The sequence below is a fragment of the Falco punctatus genome (genome assembly GCF_963210335.1).
Source record: "Falco punctatus genome assembly, chromosome: 1".
Lineage (NCBI taxonomy): Eukaryota > Metazoa > Chordata > Aves > Falconiformes > Falconidae > Falco > Falco punctatus.
Genome location: NC_137580.1, coordinates 69,667,721 through 69,689,476, shown reverse-complemented (window position 1 = coordinate 69,689,476; position 21,756 = coordinate 69,667,721). Strand labels below are relative to the sequence as shown.

The window sequence follows — 21,756 nt, the reverse complement described above, 5'->3', positions numbered from 1 at the left end:
TTGGAACAGATACTGTTTTCACATGTGCAGAAGCAAAACCCTGAGCAATGGCTGCTGTTACAGAGTTAGTATTAAAAGATGGAGCACAGAGAGCACCTGAAGTCAGAGAGAGGAAGTGTTTGTTGTAAAAGAAAGCATGTGTAAAAGCAGTGAAAGGCTGAAGGAGAAAGACCAAAGACAGGGAGAAAACCAGAGTGTTAGGGAGAGTCCTTAAAGAAGTACAGAACACCACAATCAGTGAACTACTGAGGGCTCTGCCTCTCATCACTTAACGATTGTTATCTCTGTATTTTTATTACAGCAGAGAATAAGATCTCAATTTCTCACCCCTAAACTTTTCCTCTCTTTTCTCACCTGTCCACAGCTATTGCTGTCATGGAGTAGATGCTGGCGAAGACAGCTGTGATTGGGAAGAAGTTGTGGAAGCGGCAATAAGCCTCCCCGAAGTACCACTCGCTGTGCAGCGCGTAGATGAAGTTGATGAGAGTATTGAAAGCAGCCATGGAGGCATCAGAGAAGGCCAGGTTCACCAGGAAGTAATTGGTCACTGTCCTCATGCGCTTGTGAGCCAGGATAATCCAGATGACAATGAGATTTCCAAAAACAGCCACTGCCACCACACCACCATAAGCCAGAGACCACAGGAAAATGCGCCAAGAGGGCTGCACAAACTGATTGGAGAAGTTGGCTGCTGAGGATGCTGTAGGAGGAGAAGTATTTCCAGCTGGTGCTCCTAGTGCCTGTCCCCAGGGATCACCCGCTGCAGCAAGGCTCACGTTCCACCTGCTGCTCATGCTCACATTCCAGTTGGCTCTGGGGACAGAAGTCATCTTGGATGTTCCTCTCCTCTTTTCCAGGAATTATGTCCTCTCCCACCTCCCTCTCCCAACCCTCCAAAATCCCCACCAACAGATAAGGAAGAGGAAAGAAAGAGAAAAGGAAGTGAGGCAGCACAGCAGGTACTGGGAAGGAGAGGTCTGTCAGAAAAGCTTTGGCTACGCTGTTCAAGCTGTTAGAAATGCTGTACCAGCCGAGTCAGGAGAGCTACCTCTGGGTAGAACAGCATCCTATTCCTCCTCTGTACAGACACCTCTTGCTTTTGATTTTGCTGAAGAAGGGGACTGGGAGCTAAGGCACATTTTATAGGCTTGTGAGTTCCCAGCGTCATGAAGGGAGTGGAGTGATGAGCTCCGAGGGCTGGTAAGGTAACACCTCTTTCTCTCTGTTCCCCCTCCTCCACTTTTATTTCATTCATTGCTAGCAGCAGGCACTTTCAGCAGCTGCGGAGAGTGCCACGGGGAAAACGAATTCTTGTCTCATTTATGTTGAGAGATTTGTTTCATATTGCCTTAAGTTTCATTATTGTGCTTCCTTTTTAAATAGTCTGCTTGCCCTGTCTTTGCAGGGCTCATTAGCTGGTTTGGTTGAACATTCCAGGACTGAGACCGCTTTTATTTAATGCTGTTTCCAGATGAGTTTAGATCTGGTTTTTTTGCTGCTGTCTTTTCATTTGGTACATGATTTCCTTTTAACCTTTCTGTTAACTACAGATTTGTAATAGCAACCTCTTTCAGATAAATAAATACATCCTGTTGCTCTCTAATTTCACTTTTCAACCTGTAATATGTAATTTAAAAAAAAGAAACACTTACAAAACTAAAATGTGACTATCTTTTTCTTACAGCAGTAACTTCTGTGCTTGTAAAGCCATTTACATGTCCAGCAGACACTGATTTTTGTGAAAACCCTATGCAGCCCTACATACAGATGACCTTAAATATGGGTAAAGTGGTAGGGGTTTGTTTTCTTTGTGTCTTTGAAAAAAATATTTCTTTAGTTCTTTTTACTTATTTGCATTTACTCCACACTTAGTACTATTATTATTTTGAGCAAACAATATTTTTATATGCAGTGATTTCTATACTGGTAGAAAAGGGTAAATGAGGAAATTTAACACCTGATATTTTTGCATCCAAGAAATCAGTTTTCTTGTTAATATGTTAAGAACAGCTGGCATTGGGGATGCATGCTTTATGCAAGGGTTGATTGCAAGGGACTTGAACCGACAAACTTCTGTTATTCAATAGGCTGCAATCATTAGGGAGAAAATATGTTTTAGTGCTGATCTGCTCCATTCTTCAATGGTTTAGAGCTACTACTTGTCATCAGCACAGATTTCAACTGTATCACAGCAGTGGGAGTTATTCAATACCCCTATCAGCAACGACACATTCTACATTTTTTAAACAAAATATTCATACAAAATTCATATATTTCTATGTGCCACTTCCTCCCTGCTGTATTTACCCAGTGGAAGTAGTGTCTGTACTTTGTCAGGTCTTCACTGCAGTTTTAATTTGAATGACTGCAATTGTGGCCATTTCTATATGCTTCTCAGCTCTTAGCAGCTAACATGATCTCAAACAGCAGCCCACCCCAGGCTTAGAAGCTCTGCTGGAAACCACCCTTTGCTACAGCATGTTTAGAGCCTACCCATGTGCTGCAGGTCCTCACCACAGGAAAACCACTGGAGTTAATCCCACGGTTCCATTTCAAGTCCTAAATCTTTTGTCTGCATCATCTTTCATCCTCTCCCTAGAGGCAAGTCTGAAGAAGGGAATAGTTGCTCCCACAGCATTTCCCCTACAGGCTATGTGCCGTGTTCTCAAGAGATCCCATAGTAAGAAGCAAAGACTATAGTAGTGCTGAGCAAGCTGAACCACTCTTTAAGTTAGCTCCCCAGCAAACTGTGGGATATATTTCTCTGCCTTTTGGGCACATATAGAGGGGACTTTGGGAAGGCAGTGAAGAATAAGTAGTTGAATAATTCAGGTGCACTGTCCTGGTAAAATCACTGAGGTGCTGGCCAGAGGGTTAGTAGCTAGGGCTTCTTGTATCATGTTGTCCAAAATAGGCCACTGGGATAGACTGAGAGAATCCCATACCTGGGCAAAGAAGTCTGACTTGTAAAAAATTATCTAAATCAGAGGCAAAATCCAAGTAAGAAGTTTAATTAACTGTGGTAAAGAAAATCTCTATGAGTTTTGAGTGTTGAAAAAATTCACATGGTGGTTCGAATGAGTGAGGACTGACTAGTTATAGCAGAAACTTGGACACTGAACTCTTGACTCTGGAAGCTTCACTCAAGATTTTCATATGGCTCTGAGCCAGAAAGCACAAACCCAGACCTGTGCCCTATACCATTCCACCTTTATGTCCAAAGTAGGGACTCCAGACTGTAACCTTTTGCTATGCCGATGTGTTTTTCACATTTCCACATCAGCTGCCCACGTCCTTATGTCCCACATGCTTCTGTTGCTTCCACCCAGCTCTCCCAACCCCAGCTCTGTTACTCCTTCTCCTCAGCTTCAGCAGAGAAACAAGGGCCTTATTTCTTACACATGGTACTTCTGAGCATGCAGCAGAGTGAAAACATACAGGAACAACATACTGTATAGCACCTGTGGTAACTTCTCCTGTACAGAAACATAGAGGATCTGTGTTTGAACTACTTGCGCTGTATTGTTCGTGGAGTCACATTCTGGTCACATGTGTAAGTTCTGTCTCAGTGGTGAGTTCCCCTGAAAAATGTGCAATATGCAGTAGTTCTGCAGCAATGCTGCAAACTATGGGGCTGCATTTAAATTTGAGTGCAGGAGTTTAATTTCTTGTTCCTCTTTTCTCACAGGAATGATGCTTGTTCTAGGTCTCTGTGTTGGAAAACTGCTTGCCATTGCATCTGAGGTGTTCTGGACAGACTGTTCCCACGTGTCTTTCTCCAATCCTCTACAGGTAACCCCAAGGGAAATTGTTCTCCTCTATGCATTCCTAGTCACAGTTTGAGAAGTCAGTACATCTCGTTATGCAAGAAAAGCTATAGGTAAATTGAGTCTTTGAGACTTTAAACAAAAACTGGGAAGCTTTTTGTAGTCTGTTTGTGAACCGTCAGCCAGGCCACCAACACAGTATGTGAACAAAAGTGTCAGATTTGCAGTGTAGAAATGGAAGTATTGATTCCTGTCTTCCTCTTCAGGGATACCCTGAGTAAACAGGAAATATTGCACTCCTGTAGGGAACTTTTTGTACACTGTGCTCTTCATCATCCCCTCTCTTCCACACATGTGGAGAGGAGAGGAAAAACTGTGGGGTACCATTAGCATAATGGAAAATCTAGATTTTTCATTAGTCACTTGCTCAGTAAGCTGGATGTTAGCTGCTGTGCTGCAGCAGGTGCCCAAACCTGGCAGAAGAGGTGGCTGAGTATCAGGAGCTGTTTTGTTTCACGAGGTGTAACACTGAAAAGTACAGGGCAAACACTGGGCAACTGGAGCAGCCTCCCATGGGGAACATTTTCAATTCCTTTTGGAGATGACTGTAAAAATTTGCTAGAATAAATTATCTGTGTTCCGGCTTTTCTTCTTATTGAAATCCTAGAGAAGTAGTCTAGTACTATCAATTGATGCAAAACCAGGTCCTCCTGCATCCAAAAGACTGCAGCAAGGAAATAGGTTGACCTGCCCTCTAGCACCTGTGTTGCTAGCATTTTATTCATCTAATTAAGGAAGGAAGTTAGGCAGCCAGTAAGTGGCTCTTGCCTAGAGAGGAAATTCACTTGGACAATGAAGTCAGCTGTGTTTCTCCATCAAAATTTGTACTGATTATGCATATACTGATTGAAGTTTTGTCAGCTGAAGATCATCAGCATTCAGTTTCTCAAATAAGTGCAATAGCAACTTTGGTGAAAACACTTTTATTAATAATTTCTGATTAGCAAAACCTGCCTGACCGTGGTGAAACTTATGCAAAGAAGTGGTACAAAAGACAAACATTGTTTTTTTTCTCAATCTTCTGTAGAAAAAGAGGATAGTTGTAGAGGCATTTTGTTCTAAAACTGTTACATGTACATGAATTCTTATGTTAACTTTTGGCCTTTCCAGCTTATGCATATTCCCAGTGGGAATATTTCATTTTCCTCTGGGCAAGACTGTTCTTAATTTTAGAGTGACTGCTTTCTGGTCATCTGCTATCTGCTGTTCTCTTTTGCCCTTCCACTGATAGCAAGTTTGTGCTTGTACAGTTGGCTGAGGTTAAACTTGCGGCTATTAGCAGTTCTGCATTTCCCAGCTTCACAGAAACAGAAATGTCAAAGAAATATCCAAAGTGTGATCAGGAAAGTAGCTGTGATTGTAGTACTTTCTTTATGATATATAGCTTGAAGCTGTTTTTTCACAGTTCCAGCAAAACCTTTCCTACTGGGCCTAGAGTGGAAGCTAAACTTTTGGCTTAGCATCTTGACTACAAGGTAGATTTAGACATTTTTCTATTTGCTATATATAAGAGTATGATATAATCTTCTACAGGTTTTTTGGTGTACTTGAAGTTTTCATCTGAAATTACTCTTCCACTAAATTAATGTGTGCTATGGGAAAGAGAGCCAGAGAACATTGTAGTGCACAAACAACAGGGATTTGTAGTAAAATAGCAGGCTGCACAGCATATCTATTTAGCATGGGTGCTAACTACATCATTGTTAATGACAGTTCTGTTTCACAAGACCTGTCCTCTATGATTCTTTTCTTTTGTATTTAGCACTGAGGGCATTGCTGAGTTTGCTTTTGGTTTTGGATTTGCTTGCTTGATTAGGCTTAGCCTAATGACCTCTTTCCCTGCCTCCTTCCTCCAGCCCCCAGCTGGAAGAGATGACCTTTCAGCAGCAACTTTTCTTTTTTTCCTTCAGCTTTTATTTCTCTTGTTCATTAGTCAGTCATGCAAACCTTTAGCTATGGCAAGACATTTTTTTGCCATTTTTAGATGCTCAACACTGTCCTATTTATTATGGCTGCCGGTTAGCATTGTGCTGCTGTCATTACAATGTCGGCCTACCTGGGTTTTGAACTGTTTGCTTCATATTTGTGTAGCTTACAACACAGCTGGAAAACTCAGTTCAAACTTGGTTTCTGATTATTGCTTATAAATGCAAAAGTCTTCTTCCTCGCACTGACTGAAAATGACTCAGTAGGAGATCAGGCCACTACACAAGTATGTGAGTAAGGATGTTGCAGCAGAGTAGACCAAAACCAGGAGTATTGTATGTGGTTCCCCATCATAGCTAGAGGGGGCCAGAAGGGTGGGGACAATCAGAGCCAAAGAACTGATCAGAGACAAGTTTTCTTCTGGAATATGATGCTGAGGTGCAGCTTCGCTGAAACTACTTTTAAAGGAAAAATTAGCAGGTCTGAGTTAAGGGATGAGTTATAGTAAATTAACACTAAATAGAAATGAACACTATTCTGAATTATAGATAATATTCACAAAGTATTTATTCTTCTTTAAAGAAAGAACCAGTAGGATTTCTTCAGCCACTGAGAGTTTGATCTTCTGATCCTCCTGAAAGGCTAAACACCCTTGGTTTCCATTGTCACCAGCATAGTTTAGCCCTCTGTTTTATAGCTGCTGCAGATAAGGCATGGCTGAAGGGCCTGAATAGCTGGTACAATGAGGTGCCTGCATCAAAATGTAATTTGTAGGGCATAGTTCTGTGAAAAATAATTCTTAATAATTTGCTTTCTTGGTCAGCTAGGGCTTTGAGAGGAAAATACATTATATAAAGTGCGATACTGGCAATATTTTTGAAAAAATTAAGTGGATTGATTCAAGTGGTTCTTCTACCTGACAGCAGTGCATCTGGAGAGGAGGTAAAGGCAAAGTGAAATGGGACATGATATAATAAACATTTTCTTGGGCTATTGTGATTAGTCTTCTTTCCTGCTATTATTCTTATCCTCTTCACATTATTCATTGCAGCCCCTGACACAAATTAGTGTGATATCTTCACTGAATTATTTTTTTTTCTAACCACTGTACATTCTTTATTCTCTCCAGTGGGAGACAATTTATTTGCAATTGTAATTCCAGAGACCTCTGCATTTTCATCTTTCTCCAACTGCTCAAGTGCCTGTTTAATGTCATAGGTGAGATGAACTAGCAACTTACATGTATGTGTGAATTCCTGTAGATTTCTGCATATTCCTTTTTTTAAAATTGATTTAATAATTTTTTAAAGTTACATTTAACCACAGAATTATAAGGTCACATAAATCAGAGGTGAAAAGAATGTATTTTCTTAGTTCTTGCAGGTTATGAACCTACAGTCTTGAAACTAATGGGTAGCTGCTGTTGCCACCTGAAATTCCTGTTTTCAAGTCCACTGAAGTCAATAGAAAAGGCACCTACTGGCAAAACAATTTCCTCTGTCTCCCACAGGACTCTTTCCAATGACTTGTTTCCTTCCAAACATCCAAATTAAGGGGAATTTTATTGGTGACACTTCTTTCTCCTGGTTACTGAATATATGTTATATATAACAAAATGAACATACGTATTCATGCATAATAAAATGCATATTTTAAGGTCTTAAGGAGGAGTGAGTGGAATCATGGTAACTCAGTGCTGAGTGAAATCAGGAAATAAGATTTTCAGGTAGCTTTATCCATGTTATTCATAGAACGTTGGTGACAAATCTGTGTTTCACTGTTACCTGAAAAGTAAAACAAGGAAGCTTCTTGACTTTTAATAACAGGACATATTATCTTTCTGTCACTGTCATATCAAGAGAATATTCAATGTTACTTGCTTCCTTCATTAAAAAAAGAATTTTTATGGATTCTTCTTTGTAACGCATTACAGGCAATTCACAGTTTTAGAATAGCATCTACAGAATATTTCTAAAAATGTATGTGATCTCATCCATTTTAGAAGACTATCTAATTGGGATGCTTATATGAGACCATATTCTGGCAGCATAGAAATAGTTTGCAACTCTTGTCTTTGTTATACAAGGAAAAAAGTAAAAAAAGGTATGGATTTACACATTCTTATCACTTCTGGCCAAAAATAATTTTAAATTCCAGTGTTAGAGTGGGATCAGATTCAAGTGAATTTTGTAACTGCTTATGTGGTACGCATATAACAACTTAGCAGAAAAGCTGTATCTGCAAGCTGTGTAGCAAATATAGGAGAGAGCCTTTTTGCAACATAGCAAATTTTGTGTCTTGAAATGTATCTTTTTGCATTGGAATTAAAGGATAAAAGAAAATATTCTCAACTACTGTCTCAAATGTGGGAAAACATTTGCTTTCTCCTATTCTACATTTTGGAATCTGAGATTTGTGCCCTGTCTGCTTCAGAATCCAGTTTTTTTATCTAAGATGCAGGTGGAGAGGGGATCTGAACTTGGTTTTTCCGCATCCTAAACCATTGTTGTGGCCTACATGCTGACAATGTTATGTCATGTTATGTGCATTTGCCTATGTGACTGTCAGTGGAAAAAACCCATCAAAACAGATGCATAAGTATTATGGTATTCTTGTGACATTTTATCACAAATGTTCTATTTCTAAACTACAGAGTTTCTTAAGCCAAAATATCTGCTAGTCATCTGGTTCTCAGCAGAAATAATAATTTAAATTCTTTGTCCAAAACACAATATGATCTGCCTACATAGAGTTTTATGAAACCCATTAGTGAAATAATCATGTCTTAAGAAGTATTATTTTTCAATTATCATGTTGCCAAACTTTTTTTTTTTCCTTGTCTCTTCTCCCTAATACTTAGTTTCTGTTTGCTGTTGTATGATCTTACTCCTCCCTTTGGAATTGGAATGAAAGGAAGAACAACTATGACCATATCAGTGAATTTCAATTTTTGGCTTCAAGCTGTCAGTCAATCTCTGGCACTCTTTCTGCAAACCATTGAACCATCTTATTTCTGCTATGATATATATTTACAAAATGTTCTTATTAAATTGATTTCCTATATTCATCTTGAAAGATGACTATTTATGTAGGAACAATATACTTGGCATTTTTCTTTCCTTATTCAGAATTAGAGTTTTTCAGCACGAGAAGAGCCATTCCTGTAGCTACCCCACAGAATGACACTCTGAAGTTGACTGGCCAATTGTTCATTGACTGCTGAAGATCACATACTTGGTCGATGTTCAGAAAGCTGCATTACAGTCCAAAAATTTTGAGAAAATATGACTGATTACAAATTGACTTGAAGATTTCTAGGTCATTGTGACTTCCAAGAAGCTGTGATAGGAAAAACAAAAAAAGAGGATGAGTGATAAAGAAAGTAATTTTGTTTGTTTTTCTAATAGAAGATTTTCTAGAAATATGCTAACTGCAATTGCCCTCCTCCAAGCCTTCCAGACGGCAAATATTTTTTGCTGCAACTGATTTTGTAAATTTCTACTCTGTTTTTGCTGCTCAGTGAACTGTTTTTTTAAAAAACGTTCTAGCTTTATTCACAAGGCCAAAGAAGTTTCCTGCTGCACTTGTATTTCTATATTGCTTAGAGTTTAAGAAAAAGCAGAATGTTTGTGTTTCGAAGTTTTAGAAAAAGTAGGTCATCACTTTTAATATCCATAAAACCTGTGAAACAAATAGGTTAACCAGAGCAGATTAAGGAATCAAGAAGAAATGAACATTACAAACAGTAGTAATAATAAAACTGAAAAGCACTACAGCAAAATGGATTATTACAGAAAATTTATTTATTTTTAAAAGGAGCACAGTCTAAACTTCACGGAAGTGACTGTAAGGAAGAAGGAAAGGACATGCTGATGCTAGGTTTGGTATACATGACATTTTCCAATCTCACTTACACTGATGTTGATCCAGAATTATTCTAATTTCTCTAAATTTCTGCCTTTTTAACTAAAGAGCAAAGTCAGCTTTTAACTCTGCACCTAAAAGTAAAGTTTTAGTTTCTCTTTTTATCTTACCCATCATTTAAAGTTCTTAGCAGTTCTCTACCAAAAATGAGTTATAGTGGAGATAGTCCAGGAAAAGCAGATATATTTTAGATATGAATCAGGCCGTGATTTCTAGGTTCATCATACTTGGAGGAATAATTTGTAGTGCTGAATGTATCTTCCTTGCTTTGATCATCTTATGTAATAGGATGTGCTAGCTCCCTTATGGGAGGCTGATCCATCAAACTCTTATTCTCAGTGATTTCCTCTTCTTATATGCTAGAGAAAAGTATTTTCTGGGTTACATTATTCTCTCATTTATGAAGTATTACTAAGGAATTAGCAGAGTTCAGAAAGTGTTTTCTTACTAGTTTCTATACTTCTAACATAGCAACTAATGAGCAGAAGTTTGACTAAAAGTAACTTCTAATTAGAAATTATTTTCCAAATTATTTCCTGAGTTTTTTCGTTTCAGACTTTTGGTGAGAATATTTAATTTTTTGGCTTTGTATAAGCCTTAGTTGTGCTATGGAGAGGAGGAGAGTGAAGAGTAAGGGTATTTCTCATTTTTTGCCTCTTTTAGCATGTTGTATTTTACGTATGCTGGGTCGCTTAGTCTGTGGCTGATCTGCAGTGCCATAAATTCTTCAGGTGATATATTCTGTTAATTGGGGAAAAGGGAGCCAAGTTGTACTAGTTTTGTCTTAGCATGGAATAGTGTTCCTATTGCCTTTTCTTTTAATTGAGCTGACCTATAAAATCACGTAGCTGCTACACATTTTTGTGCTACATCAGCCCTGTTCAGTATTCTTGACACTGCTTAAAACCAGCAGGTTTTGGTTTTGAACATGTGGAATTAACTATATTTTCTTGAAAAAATAAGTAAGGAAAAGTATATTCTTAGCTAATCTTATGCTTTTTCCTAGAGAAGTGGCAGGCAAAAGATAACCAGTTGTGTTAAGAGCATTGAACTGGGTTGTGGAGACCTGCATTCTAAGTTTGGCTGTGGCACAACACAGCTTGGAGAAATCAGTTCCTTTCTCAACTTCAAAATTCCCATCCTCCTAAATCTGATTTTTAAAGTGGTCTGAGATTACCAGTTACATCAACAAAGCTTTGCTGTTATGGTTGCAAACCAAATGTCAGCAATTTTGTCCCAGGCTTTTCTGTGTATGCCACTCCTTGCAAAAAATACTATTGCTGTTTTGTGCACTAAATCACAAAACCTTTCTCCTATTTCTAGTGTCAGACAGGCTCATTTGGCAGAAAAAGAATCTTGTTGCAAATGAGCTGACCTTTCTCAATAATTCAGCATGTTCTGGAGACATTGTGAAGACAACAGAGGGAAGGCAATTAATTTTCTGGGGTGAAATTATTTAGACTAATTTTTTTTTTTTTTTGTGGATACAACATATATCACCACATGAGTTTTGAACAACCAGTAGCAAAGAGGGAGGAAAGAAGCATGAAAGCAAGACAGTAACTAAATATAATTTGTAAAGAATGCATCTTATTTATTTAGACAAGCTCCAAACATTAGCATTCACATTTGGTGACTAATTATTTGGGAACTTTGTGGAAGGTACTTAGATTTTTATCATCATGCCCTTTTTTCCTTTTTTTAATTAACTCTCAAGTAACAATGTGGCACATATTGTTTTCTGATTTAGACTCAATCTCAGTTTATTTTATGTGAAAACAGATCTTGCATGCTCTTCAGCTGTGCTATGCTCTGCTGTACTGTACTATACTAAACTATGCTGTACTACGCAGCACTATAGCTAATACTGAGAAGAGCTGATGGCAAAATTACTTCCTTGTATACTCTTTCTAAAGGGATTATCATCTTACTTTTATGAGAGGTGTAATTACCATATTATTTAATCACTGGTTGATTTCTTCATTTATGCCGTCCAGCTTACTGACTGATGTTCACTGACTGGGCTTTCAGTCATAAATTACAGTGAAAAGTAGAAACTGTCCATGGCAAATGCCTTCTTGCATTATTTTCATGAGCGTGAGCATGATTTGATCAGACAGCTTTTGTTATTTTCTGTAGTAATAGGAACATTTTTTTTTTAGTGGGACACTTGCCTGTTATAAAGAAAAGAAGCAATTTTCTATTTTTTTACTTCTCATTTTCACAAAAAAGTATTGAAATTTGAAATTTTTCTTAGCAAAAATTTGAAAATTTCAGTGTACATTTCCACAAAACTATGAAATTACTTACTTAGAATGTTTATTTCTGTCAAAAACTGTCTCAAACTAATATTTTGACTGATCTCTTATAGTAACAGAGTTTTTATTGCTTATTAATTCAGCTATACTTTTGAAATGCATAATTGTTTAATTTTATATATGTATTTTTGCTGTGAGCAGGCTTGAACATTTCACAGGTGGACACTGATCTACTCTCCTGTCAAAGCAGGGCTCCCTTCTCAAATCTTTAAAGAACTTGAATAGTTGCCTGGTTTCAGCTGGGATAGAGTTAGTTTTCTTCTTAGTAGCTGGTGCAGTGCTGTGTTTTGGATTCGGTGTGAGAACAATGCTGATAGGACACTGATATTTTCAGTGGTTGCTGGGTGATGTTGATACTAAGTCAAGGACTTCTCAGTTTCTCAGGCTCTGCCAGCCAGAGGGCTGGAGGGACACAAGAAATTGGGAGGGACACGGCTGGGACAGCTGACCCAAACTAGCCAAAGGGATATTCCATACCATATGGTGTCATGATCAGTATCTAAAGCGGGGTGAGTTGGACAGGGCCTGCCGATCGCTTTCGGGGACTGGCTGGGCGTCAGTCAGCGGGTGGTGAGCAGTCACACTGTGTATCACTTTGTGGGTTTTTTTCTTCCCTTCCCTTTGGATTTTATTCCTCTCCCCTTCCCTCTCCTTTTTATTATTGTTGTTATTATAATTTTATTTTCTTTCAATTATTAAATTGTTCTTATCTCAACTCCTGGGTTTTACATGCCCCACCCCCACCCCCACCCCCGATTCCTCCTTCCCATCCCACTGGAAGGAGGGGCCGGGGGAGGAGAGTGAGTGAGTGGCTGCATGGTACTTAGTTCCCAGCTGGGGTTAAACCATGACAAATAGTTATGCTCACAGCTGATGGATTAACTAAGAAGCTGCTATCAATTTATTAGTGTACCAGGCCAGGACCTAAAGACTCTTACTTTAAAGGTTTCACTTGCTCTGGACCATTAACAAGAATTCAAGGAAGGACTCATATAGTAAGCTGCATCCCCACAGAATATCAACTTTTCTGTTGTTGTTGGGACAGCAATTGGTTAAAATATTTCTTTGCCCTTCTGTTTCAGTTACAACTCTCCACAAGGACTAAAAACATGTGGTCAACTCTACCTTGCTCCTAGTTTTTCACTTCTGCAATGCCTGGCTTTAGGGCATAACAGAAAAGCATTCTACTATGAATCTTGTGTGTTCATGTATGTTTGTAATAAGTGTTATGCACATACACAAAATAAACACATACACATAGGACATTAATTGAATATACTATTGGTAGGAAAGTTGTCTAATGTGTTTAGGTGGAAGGGTACATCTTGAGGAAGGGCTGTGGCAGCTGGATACTGATGCAGCTCCTGCAGGCTGTCATGGTCCAGCCTGTGCCTTGCCACTTCTTGCATTCAAGTAGCAAAGTCTCAATACTCTCATTAGCCTCTTATTTGTTGTCTATCAGCTGAGAGATTTTCATGCTTGCCTTTTCATTATTTTTTTTTTTGACATGAATTCCTGGAAGAGAATAATTGCAATTTTTCATGAGGATACTTGGCATTTATTCTTTCCTCTAGGCTACCTGATCCTTGTAAGCATCCCATTATGAGCCTGTTGTGGTTTAACCCCTGTAGGCAGCTAAACACCACACAGCTGCTCCCTCACTCCCTCCCTGCACCTCCCACCTCCCCCCACCACTGACTCAGTGGGCTGGGGGAGAGAACTGGAAGAAAAAAAATGAGAAAACTCATGGGTTGAAATAAATACAGTTTAATATACAAAATAAAATAAGGATTTTTGGTTTGGGTTCTTCTTGGTTTATAAATAAGAAGTATATGTAATTTGTCTTTTGAAAAGAAACTCTTATCAAGCAAGTAGATTTTCAAATAAATGCTTAAAATATTCCCATTCTGTACAATACAAATGAGTAGTAAAGATACTGTATTTTTGAGAAAACTGAAAAAACACAGAAGACATTTTAATACAGTTTAATATTCTATTGCCAAGAAAAGATTTCAGAGAAGAGATTTTTTTCATAGAAGAGCTATCTCTGTTCCAAGACTGATGTTGAGAACAGAGATGTGTCCTAAACTCCCAATTGACTGTAAATTCCTGAAGATGTCTGGTATTTTAACAAGTTAATATTCAGTAAATTGGCACAAGATTGTTTTTTTTTTCCCTGCCACAGGGTTAGACATGTTTTGCCCCAATTGCACATTGCAATAATTTAAGTTCCCTTAACTAACTGACTTCAACTTTTGCAGACCCAAGTTTGCCTTATAACCAATCTATTTGTTGGATAGCTTGTTTTTCCTGGAAGACAGAGTACTCAGAAGTAAAACTGAAACACTGTGGCAAGTTTAGTGATGAAGGAGCTGTGACAGCTCCCTAATTTGCAGCTAATAAGCCACTTCTGATCCTTGTTGCTGTTTTTGGAACAAGGAAACAACTTCTATGTGGAAATGATAAAGAAGTTAGTAGATAGTGCTGCTGCTCCTTTCCTGATTACAGACTCGAGGAAGGTGGATGGACATTGTATCTACATCCATAATGTGTTATTGCATCCACAATGCTGATAGTTGATAATCAGGCAATTTCTCTAACCATATTAATCTGTCGGTAAGATTTCTCTTTAATGGATACCATTCATGTAGGGCTGGCACAAAGTAACAATCTCGTAAGAATGCCTTCTAGCTTTGCTCAGCTTCTTAAAAATAAAGGTGAAAACGCTTCCCTGTTTATGCAAATAACAAAGGAAATGGCTCACTGCCTGAATTTTTTCCCCCACCCCCACCCCCTTGTTCAAAGATATAAACAGATACAAGCATGGATGTCCTAAAGCCAATTTTTTTTACCTTGCAGTTGAATCATTATTGCAACAAGTGTCAAATTAAAATGATTTCTATGGTGTTATGAACTTATAAACTAAGCCTTGCTATAAAAAAAAACGGAGGCAACTACCCTTCCCCAATGCAATGGCTCTTATAAGAAAGCAGCTACAAGAAGGACTGTAAAAGGAGTTCAGAGATCTGGGATTTCTGAAATTAAAATATGAGTCTTCCTTAGCTTTCCTGAGGCAGGCAGGAAAAAAAAAAATCTTTTGATTAAATCTCCCATATTCCTTTCAGGTTATTGTCTAAAAATGATTTGTTCTCATTCATGTAGCAAGCACTTGGGATTGAAGATGTTTTATAAATCTTTTGCTCTTTTAAAACCAATACAGATGGTGAGTGTTGATAAAATGATTGTTGTCTCACTAAATTGTTCAGATAATTTAATTTTGTCAAGTAGGATTTGTAATGGCAGGAATATGTGTAGAGGTAGCATTTGCAGGCTGAAGAAACTAATTTCTTGCATCTGACTTCATGTGTTCAGCGTGTTATCTAATGGATTTATTTCCAGATTAATCTGGCAGAGAAAGGGCCCTTCATCACTCTTGCTGTAAAGCACACATTTTCTTTTATGGATGAGAAAGATAGGGAAATCCTGGGCTGGCATATGTACTTTGAATGAATTCTGGCATTTCCCTAATGAAACCACTATCCCAGAAAGATGAACTAGTGTTCCCTGCTGCTAAGCAGTGGTTTTGCCTCATATTCTTGTTTCATACTGAGGTAGCGTACGGGATGCCAACATGGCAAAGCAAAAGGTACTTGGAGTCTGGGCCTGGGGCAGTAGTCAATGACAGCCATTAAATCCAACTTCCATTCAGGACAGAATGACAGAAAACTGGACAGAAGGAAGGACAAAAGGGTAAAAGACAAATCAACGTACAGCCAGGAAACAGGAGATTGGAAAGAGAGCACTGCAGATAATTGGAAGTTGAACCAAATTGTTTGGGGGGGGGGGGGGGGGGAGCAGAAAGGACTGAAAAACACTGATCTTTACTGTGTTTATAATAACACTTGTATAATTATACATTTTATCAGACGTCCACAGTGAGACCTAAAAATATTGCAGTTTTATCTGTCAACACCCAGCAGCTTTGTTTAGGCCCCTGTCTTTCATTAGTGGGACTTTACTCAGACTGCATTACCACAGAGTCTACACGCTTCTCGTGTCTCCAGACCTCAAATGAAAGCGTTTGACTTGCAGAATGTGGAAATTATTTCTTTTGTGAAATACAACAAAGCATTTTGTTGTTGTTTTGTTGTTAGGTTTTTTTTTCCTTTAAATCTAAACTTTTGAGAATTTCTACTTGGAAAAAAATTATTCTTAATCTCTGGTGATGCTTTTGTTTTGATTCAGGACCAAAATATATACTGAAAATTCTCAGGGCTGTACACTGGAGGCTGGTGGTTTTTCGCATACTGTTCAGTTCCTGCCATCTGTTTACATGCAGCCCAAAGCCTTAAGGTCAGAAAATAGTGGTTTGATACTGTGGACAGAAAATAGTATTTTTCACTTGAAGATCACTTAAAGATTTTAATAAAGTAAACATTTTCTTTATCTAGTTGCATCTCCCTTACCCCAACTGCCATCAATCTGCAGCAATCAACTGTATTTTTCATTGCTGGCACTTCTTATTTGAGAAGAGCAAACTCTTCTTTTTTTAAGCTAAGTGCAAACTGGCATTCCAGGTTTATATAACTGACAAATTCATATTGATATGCTAATCAATGCATGTTGTCACCTTTCTACTGAGTTCTTTCCTGAGAGAATGTTCTGCATCCCATAGGCTTTGTTTCCTGCAAGACACTTTGCTAATGCAATTAATCAGCTAATCCAGGAATCATCTTCCATCACAGAAAACTGAAATAAACTTTTCTGCTGTATATACTCTGCATCTGTGGTGGAATCATATATTCTTAGATAGATCTAGAACGTCTGGTGAATCATTACCAGGCACTAGTTCCAAATCCCATGGAAAGGTGCCACTATATACATATATTTTTTTAAGCTTGTTTATCTTTACCATTGACTTCACTGGGTAATTGGCCCAGTGGAAATGCCTCCTTCAGTTCTATAATGTTAAGTTTTGAAAAGCACACAGATACAGAAGCTGTAATTCTAATGTCTATACAGAGTATCTCCTGGTTAGCACAGAATCTGTGAAACTAGATTTAGAGATAAAAATCTTCAGCTTTTAAGAGAAAGGAAGCTCAGTGAACTGAATTACTCTCCTGAATTCCCACTGCAATAAAAATGTTTTTCAACAGCCACTGAGAGTTTCATGTAAGAAGTGATGTCACTGCTTTTCTTTTCATTCAATAAAAGAGGCCCCAGTAGTTCCAGATAAGTACAGGATGATTTTATGATGCCTCTGTAAAGATGAGCTTCTGGGTGAAGACCTGGCCACCAGGTCTTTTCCAGTACAGAGATGGATAAAGCTGAACCCTCTATGTGACTACGATCAGCTGCAGCTTTCTGTGTCAGAAACAGAAAGAATGAAAGAAGTGTAATACAATCTTTCCCCTGGTGTTATCCAACTTTTTGTTATTTGGTGGTGTCCTGGGAACTTGCTGAGGAGATCACATCTGAGGTACCATGTCTAATACCATGCTGAGACCTAGGAAAAGGGTTTTTATTTATACTTTTGGTATATACATCATCTGGCTGTGAGTAAACAATATCCTATGCCAAAAAATATTTCAATTTGTCTCTGAAATTTGTGGCCTGATAATTTCTTTGGACTTTCTCTGATCTTTTAATTTCTAAAACTCAAGAAATAGCCATTCTCTATTCATTTTCTCCAAATCAGTTAAGATGTATTAGATGTGTTTCATTTGCAAGCAGAGGATTTCTGATATGTTTAAACCTTCCCATGTGTTAACTACAGCATATCTCTCATTTCCCTTAAATATTGTTGCCTTTCTCTGCAAAACTTTTAGTTACCTGTATCTTTTTTTTCTGAATGGTTGTAGTTGCCTTATAGATTCATACTACAGTATAATAGTGTTCTGTTCTTTATACCTTAACTATTTTTAGCATCCTATTTGAATTTTGGGTGCTACTGAGCTGACACTTTCTGATAATATTTACATTGATTCTGCCATCTTGTCTCTGAGTGAAGACAGCCAGTTAAAGTCCAACCTGATGGGCCCGTAGCCACAGGGGTGTGTAGTGAAAGCTCTTTATTCCATAAGAGTCGATACTGACTCATCTGGTAGCAAAGGATCTTTATATACATGCTATGTTGTTATTACAGAATTTTAAGTTAATTTCATTTGAAAAATATACTACCCTTAGCTAGAGAAGGGAATTAAAAAAATGACATACGTACCCTGAGAAATCAGAATGGAATGAGAAGGCTGTGCAGATATTTAGCTTTCCTCCCACAAGCTGAGGATTATCAGTGGCCTGCTTTGCCTTCTAAGATCAGAATCCTAATTTTTGGATCCTTTAGATGATTGTGCTTGTGTTAGAGAATTGGAAGGGATGAGTGGCCAGAGAGAGAAGCTAGGACAGGTTGGCGGTGGAAAATTTGAAGGAGCCACCCCTTGGGGGAAGGCATAGGTTAAAGTAAATGACACATAAGAATTGCTCTGGTGGAAGAAAGCTGGGGCTTCTGTCAATTAATTTATTTTAGAATTATCTTTCTGTCAGCTAAGGAGATATGAAGGGGCAGGTTTTTGTTGTACAATGAGTTGATGGTTTATACCTGAGGCAGTAATACGACTTTACCTGTTTACATTTTCCTGGAGTATTAAAAGAACATGTAAGCGTTCCTACAGGGCTTTTTAAAAAATACAAATTGGAAAACAATAGGTTGTTAAAACCCATAGAAAAATACTATTCCCTATTACATGCTACCTGTTTTTTGCATCCTATAAAAATGAGTTGATTTCTTCTAAATCTTGTATGATTTTTCTCATAGGGACAGTATTCTGAATTTTTGAAATTAAATATTTTGTGTGTTTTAGCTGGAGTTTTTAGCAATGCCTTTCAGAATTACAGAAACCACAAAATGTAGAAGAGAACTCTTGAATAATATTGGTAGGCTTAAAGCTTCCAGAGCGAGATGATAATCATGTGCAAAATGTATAGAATCTCTCTGTAAGCAATATGCAGTATGGCAGATGAAAAGCAAACAACAGCTTTAAGTAATAAATCTCCAAACAGGTAGGACTATGGATTATAAATGCATAAATGTATCCTTTATTTGGCAAAATTAGCATCAAAAAAAAGAGACAGAACATATACTTAATCTCTTGTTAGTCATAATGAGGTCACAAGTAGTGTTCCCCAAGGCTCAGTCTTGGGGCCAGTCCTGTTTAGTATCTTTATCGATGATCTGGACAAGGGGATTGAGTGCACCCTCAGTAAGTTTGCAAACACCAAGCTGGGAGGAGTGTTGATCTGCTTGAGGGCAGGAAGGCTCTGCAGAGGGGTCTGGACAGGCTGGACCGATGGGCCAAGGCCAATTATATGAGGTTCAATTGTATGAGAAGTGCCGGGTCCTGCACTTGGGTCACACCAACCCCACACAAGGCTACAGGCTTGGGGCAGAGCGGCTGGAAAGCTGCCTGGGGGAAAAGGCCCTGGGGGTGCTGGTCGACAGCCGGCTGAACATGAGCCAGCAGTGTGCCCAGGTGGCCAAGGAGGCCAACAGCATCCTGGCTTGTGAGATCCTGTGGCCATGGCCAGCAGGACTTGGGAAGTGATTGTCCCCCTGTACTCAGCGCTGGTGAGGCTGCACCTTGAATCCCATGTTCAGTTTTGGGCCCCTCACTGCAAGAGGGACACTGAGGTGCTGCAGCGTGTCCAGAGAAGGGCAACGAAGCTGTTGAAGGTTCTGGAGCACAAGTCTTCTGAGGAGCAGCTGAGGGAACTGGGGTGGTTTAGCCTGGAGAAAAGGAGGCTCAAGGGGACCTTATTGCTCTCTACAACTACCCGAAAGGAGGTTGTAGCAAGGTGGGTGTCAGTCTCTTCTCCCAATTAACAAGCAATAGGGTAAAAGAAAAATGGCCAGGGAGCCTTAGATTAGATTTTAGGAAAAATTTCTTCAGTGAAAGGGTGGTCAAGCCTTGGAATAGGCTTCCCAGGGAAGCAGCTGCGTCACCATCCCTGGAATTACTGAAGAGACATGAAGATGTGGCACTTAGGGACATGGTTTAGTGGTGGACTTAGCAGTGCTAGGTTTACACTTGGAATTGATGATCTCAAAGGTCTTTTCCAAACTAAACAATTCTATGATTCTATGATAATCAAGCTTGTTGATTAATTTGATCTTCTAATCTGCCTTTATCTGAAGAACAGTCTATGCCAGAAACACCTTGATTGCATAACTGAAGTCATTCTCTTGAGATAAACATTTAAGAATTACACTGACTGAGAGAAAACTGAAGACAGCCTAAATGACAAGGAGGAAAACTACCATTTGCTTCAGAAAAGCAGGAGGGTGTTTACATTAATGTCAGTCATATCTAATTCTTAAAGGTCAACACAGTTGTTTTAGAAAACAATAAGGTAAATGGTATAACAATAAGACATCAAACACTGTAACAAAATATATACTGTCATTGAAGAAGAATGCTGACTTCTTCCAAGAGGCGCTGGAGTTGTCAATGGAAAACACTGAAGAAGGGAAATTATGTACTTGCAAACATTAATAAGAGTTAGTGGATTTTTTTTTTATTAAATACATACACTATCATTCAGGAGAATGAACATATTTGCAGTTCAATAATGGCATTAATTTAAGACATTTGGGGCTGAATTTTGATTTAGAGTGGCTAATGTAGAACTGTGAGCCCTTTGTCAGCCTAGCTAGTCCAGTGGAAGCTAATAAAATGGTGTAAGGAACTGCTCAGGAGCTGATGTTTGGATCTGAGCTTGGAGTAAAGCAAAATTATTAGCAGTTACTTGAAGACAGGTGTTCAGATTACTTCAAATTATATGTTTTTGAGATTCAGAATTGTACTTCTTAGAAGAGAATGCTGCATGTTTGGTCATTATATGTTTTGGGTTTGTTAATTTGGTTTTATGCCTTGGGGAAATACACCCCAGTCCTTCCTTTTGGAGCCTCTGATATGGAAATCCATGAATAAATTGTGCAGCCTGAGAGGGTTCATCATTGCTCTCACAATGACTTGTGTGTGGTGCCTCCTGGCTGAAGGAGGCACCTTCAGGTCCTTGCAGAAACCTGAAAGATTGGTGCTAATTAGAAGGAGGAGAACTGAGAAAATGTAAAGCACTTGGCCTGAGGAAGAAGCAGTTAGTGCATCTATAGTAGCTCATAGGACAGAGTTCACTCTGTAGCTGCTGTCCATTAAAGCAAGCATCTGTAAAAGCAGCAGAATTAAATTCAAAGAACTCCCCCATCCTCAAACCAAGTTTTTTTAAAAAATGTTTTAATTGACATATATTTAATAGTATAATTGACAATTAACGTTAGTCCAACTAAACTTTTGTTAAATGTTAGTCAATCTGGTTATTTCCCTTTGAAAAAACTGGCAAAATCTTTTTCCCCAAATAAGATTGTATGAAGATATTTAGCTGGCTTAGAGCAGAAACAGCTCATTTTGCTGTTAATAAGGTCTAGCATGGTGTCTAATTGGCTGTGCTCAGAAATGTACAGGCCAGCTAGGACAGCAACAGCATTCAGAATGAACACCAGCCACCTTTCACAAGGTCATCCGTTGCTTGTCCTTTTATGCTGTTTGAATGCAAAGATTCTAGTTTATAGGGAGATCTTTTGAAATAGGGTAAGACAGACTATCTTTCAAAAGGTTTACTTAGCAGCTGAAGCAGAAAAATAAACTCACAAAGAATAATTAACAGCAATTATCCAAATGATTTTCCAGAAGAGATTTATGTTAGAA

General features: G+C 38.5%; 1 protein-coding gene across 1 annotated transcript in view; it reads right to left on the bottom strand.

The window, feature by feature from the left end:
• TACR3 (tachykinin receptor 3) overlaps positions 1-19,890 on the bottom strand; it is a 65,206-nt gene extending 45,316 nt beyond the window's left edge. The window contains exon 1 of the mRNA XM_080379712.1: positions 355-19,890. Within this exon, the coding sequence (XP_080235838.1) occupies positions 355-830 (476 nt within the window). The 5' untranslated portion in view covers positions 831-19,890. The remainder of the gene's footprint in view (positions 1-354) is intronic.
• Between the last annotated feature and the right edge of the window lie 1,866 nt (positions 19,891-21,756).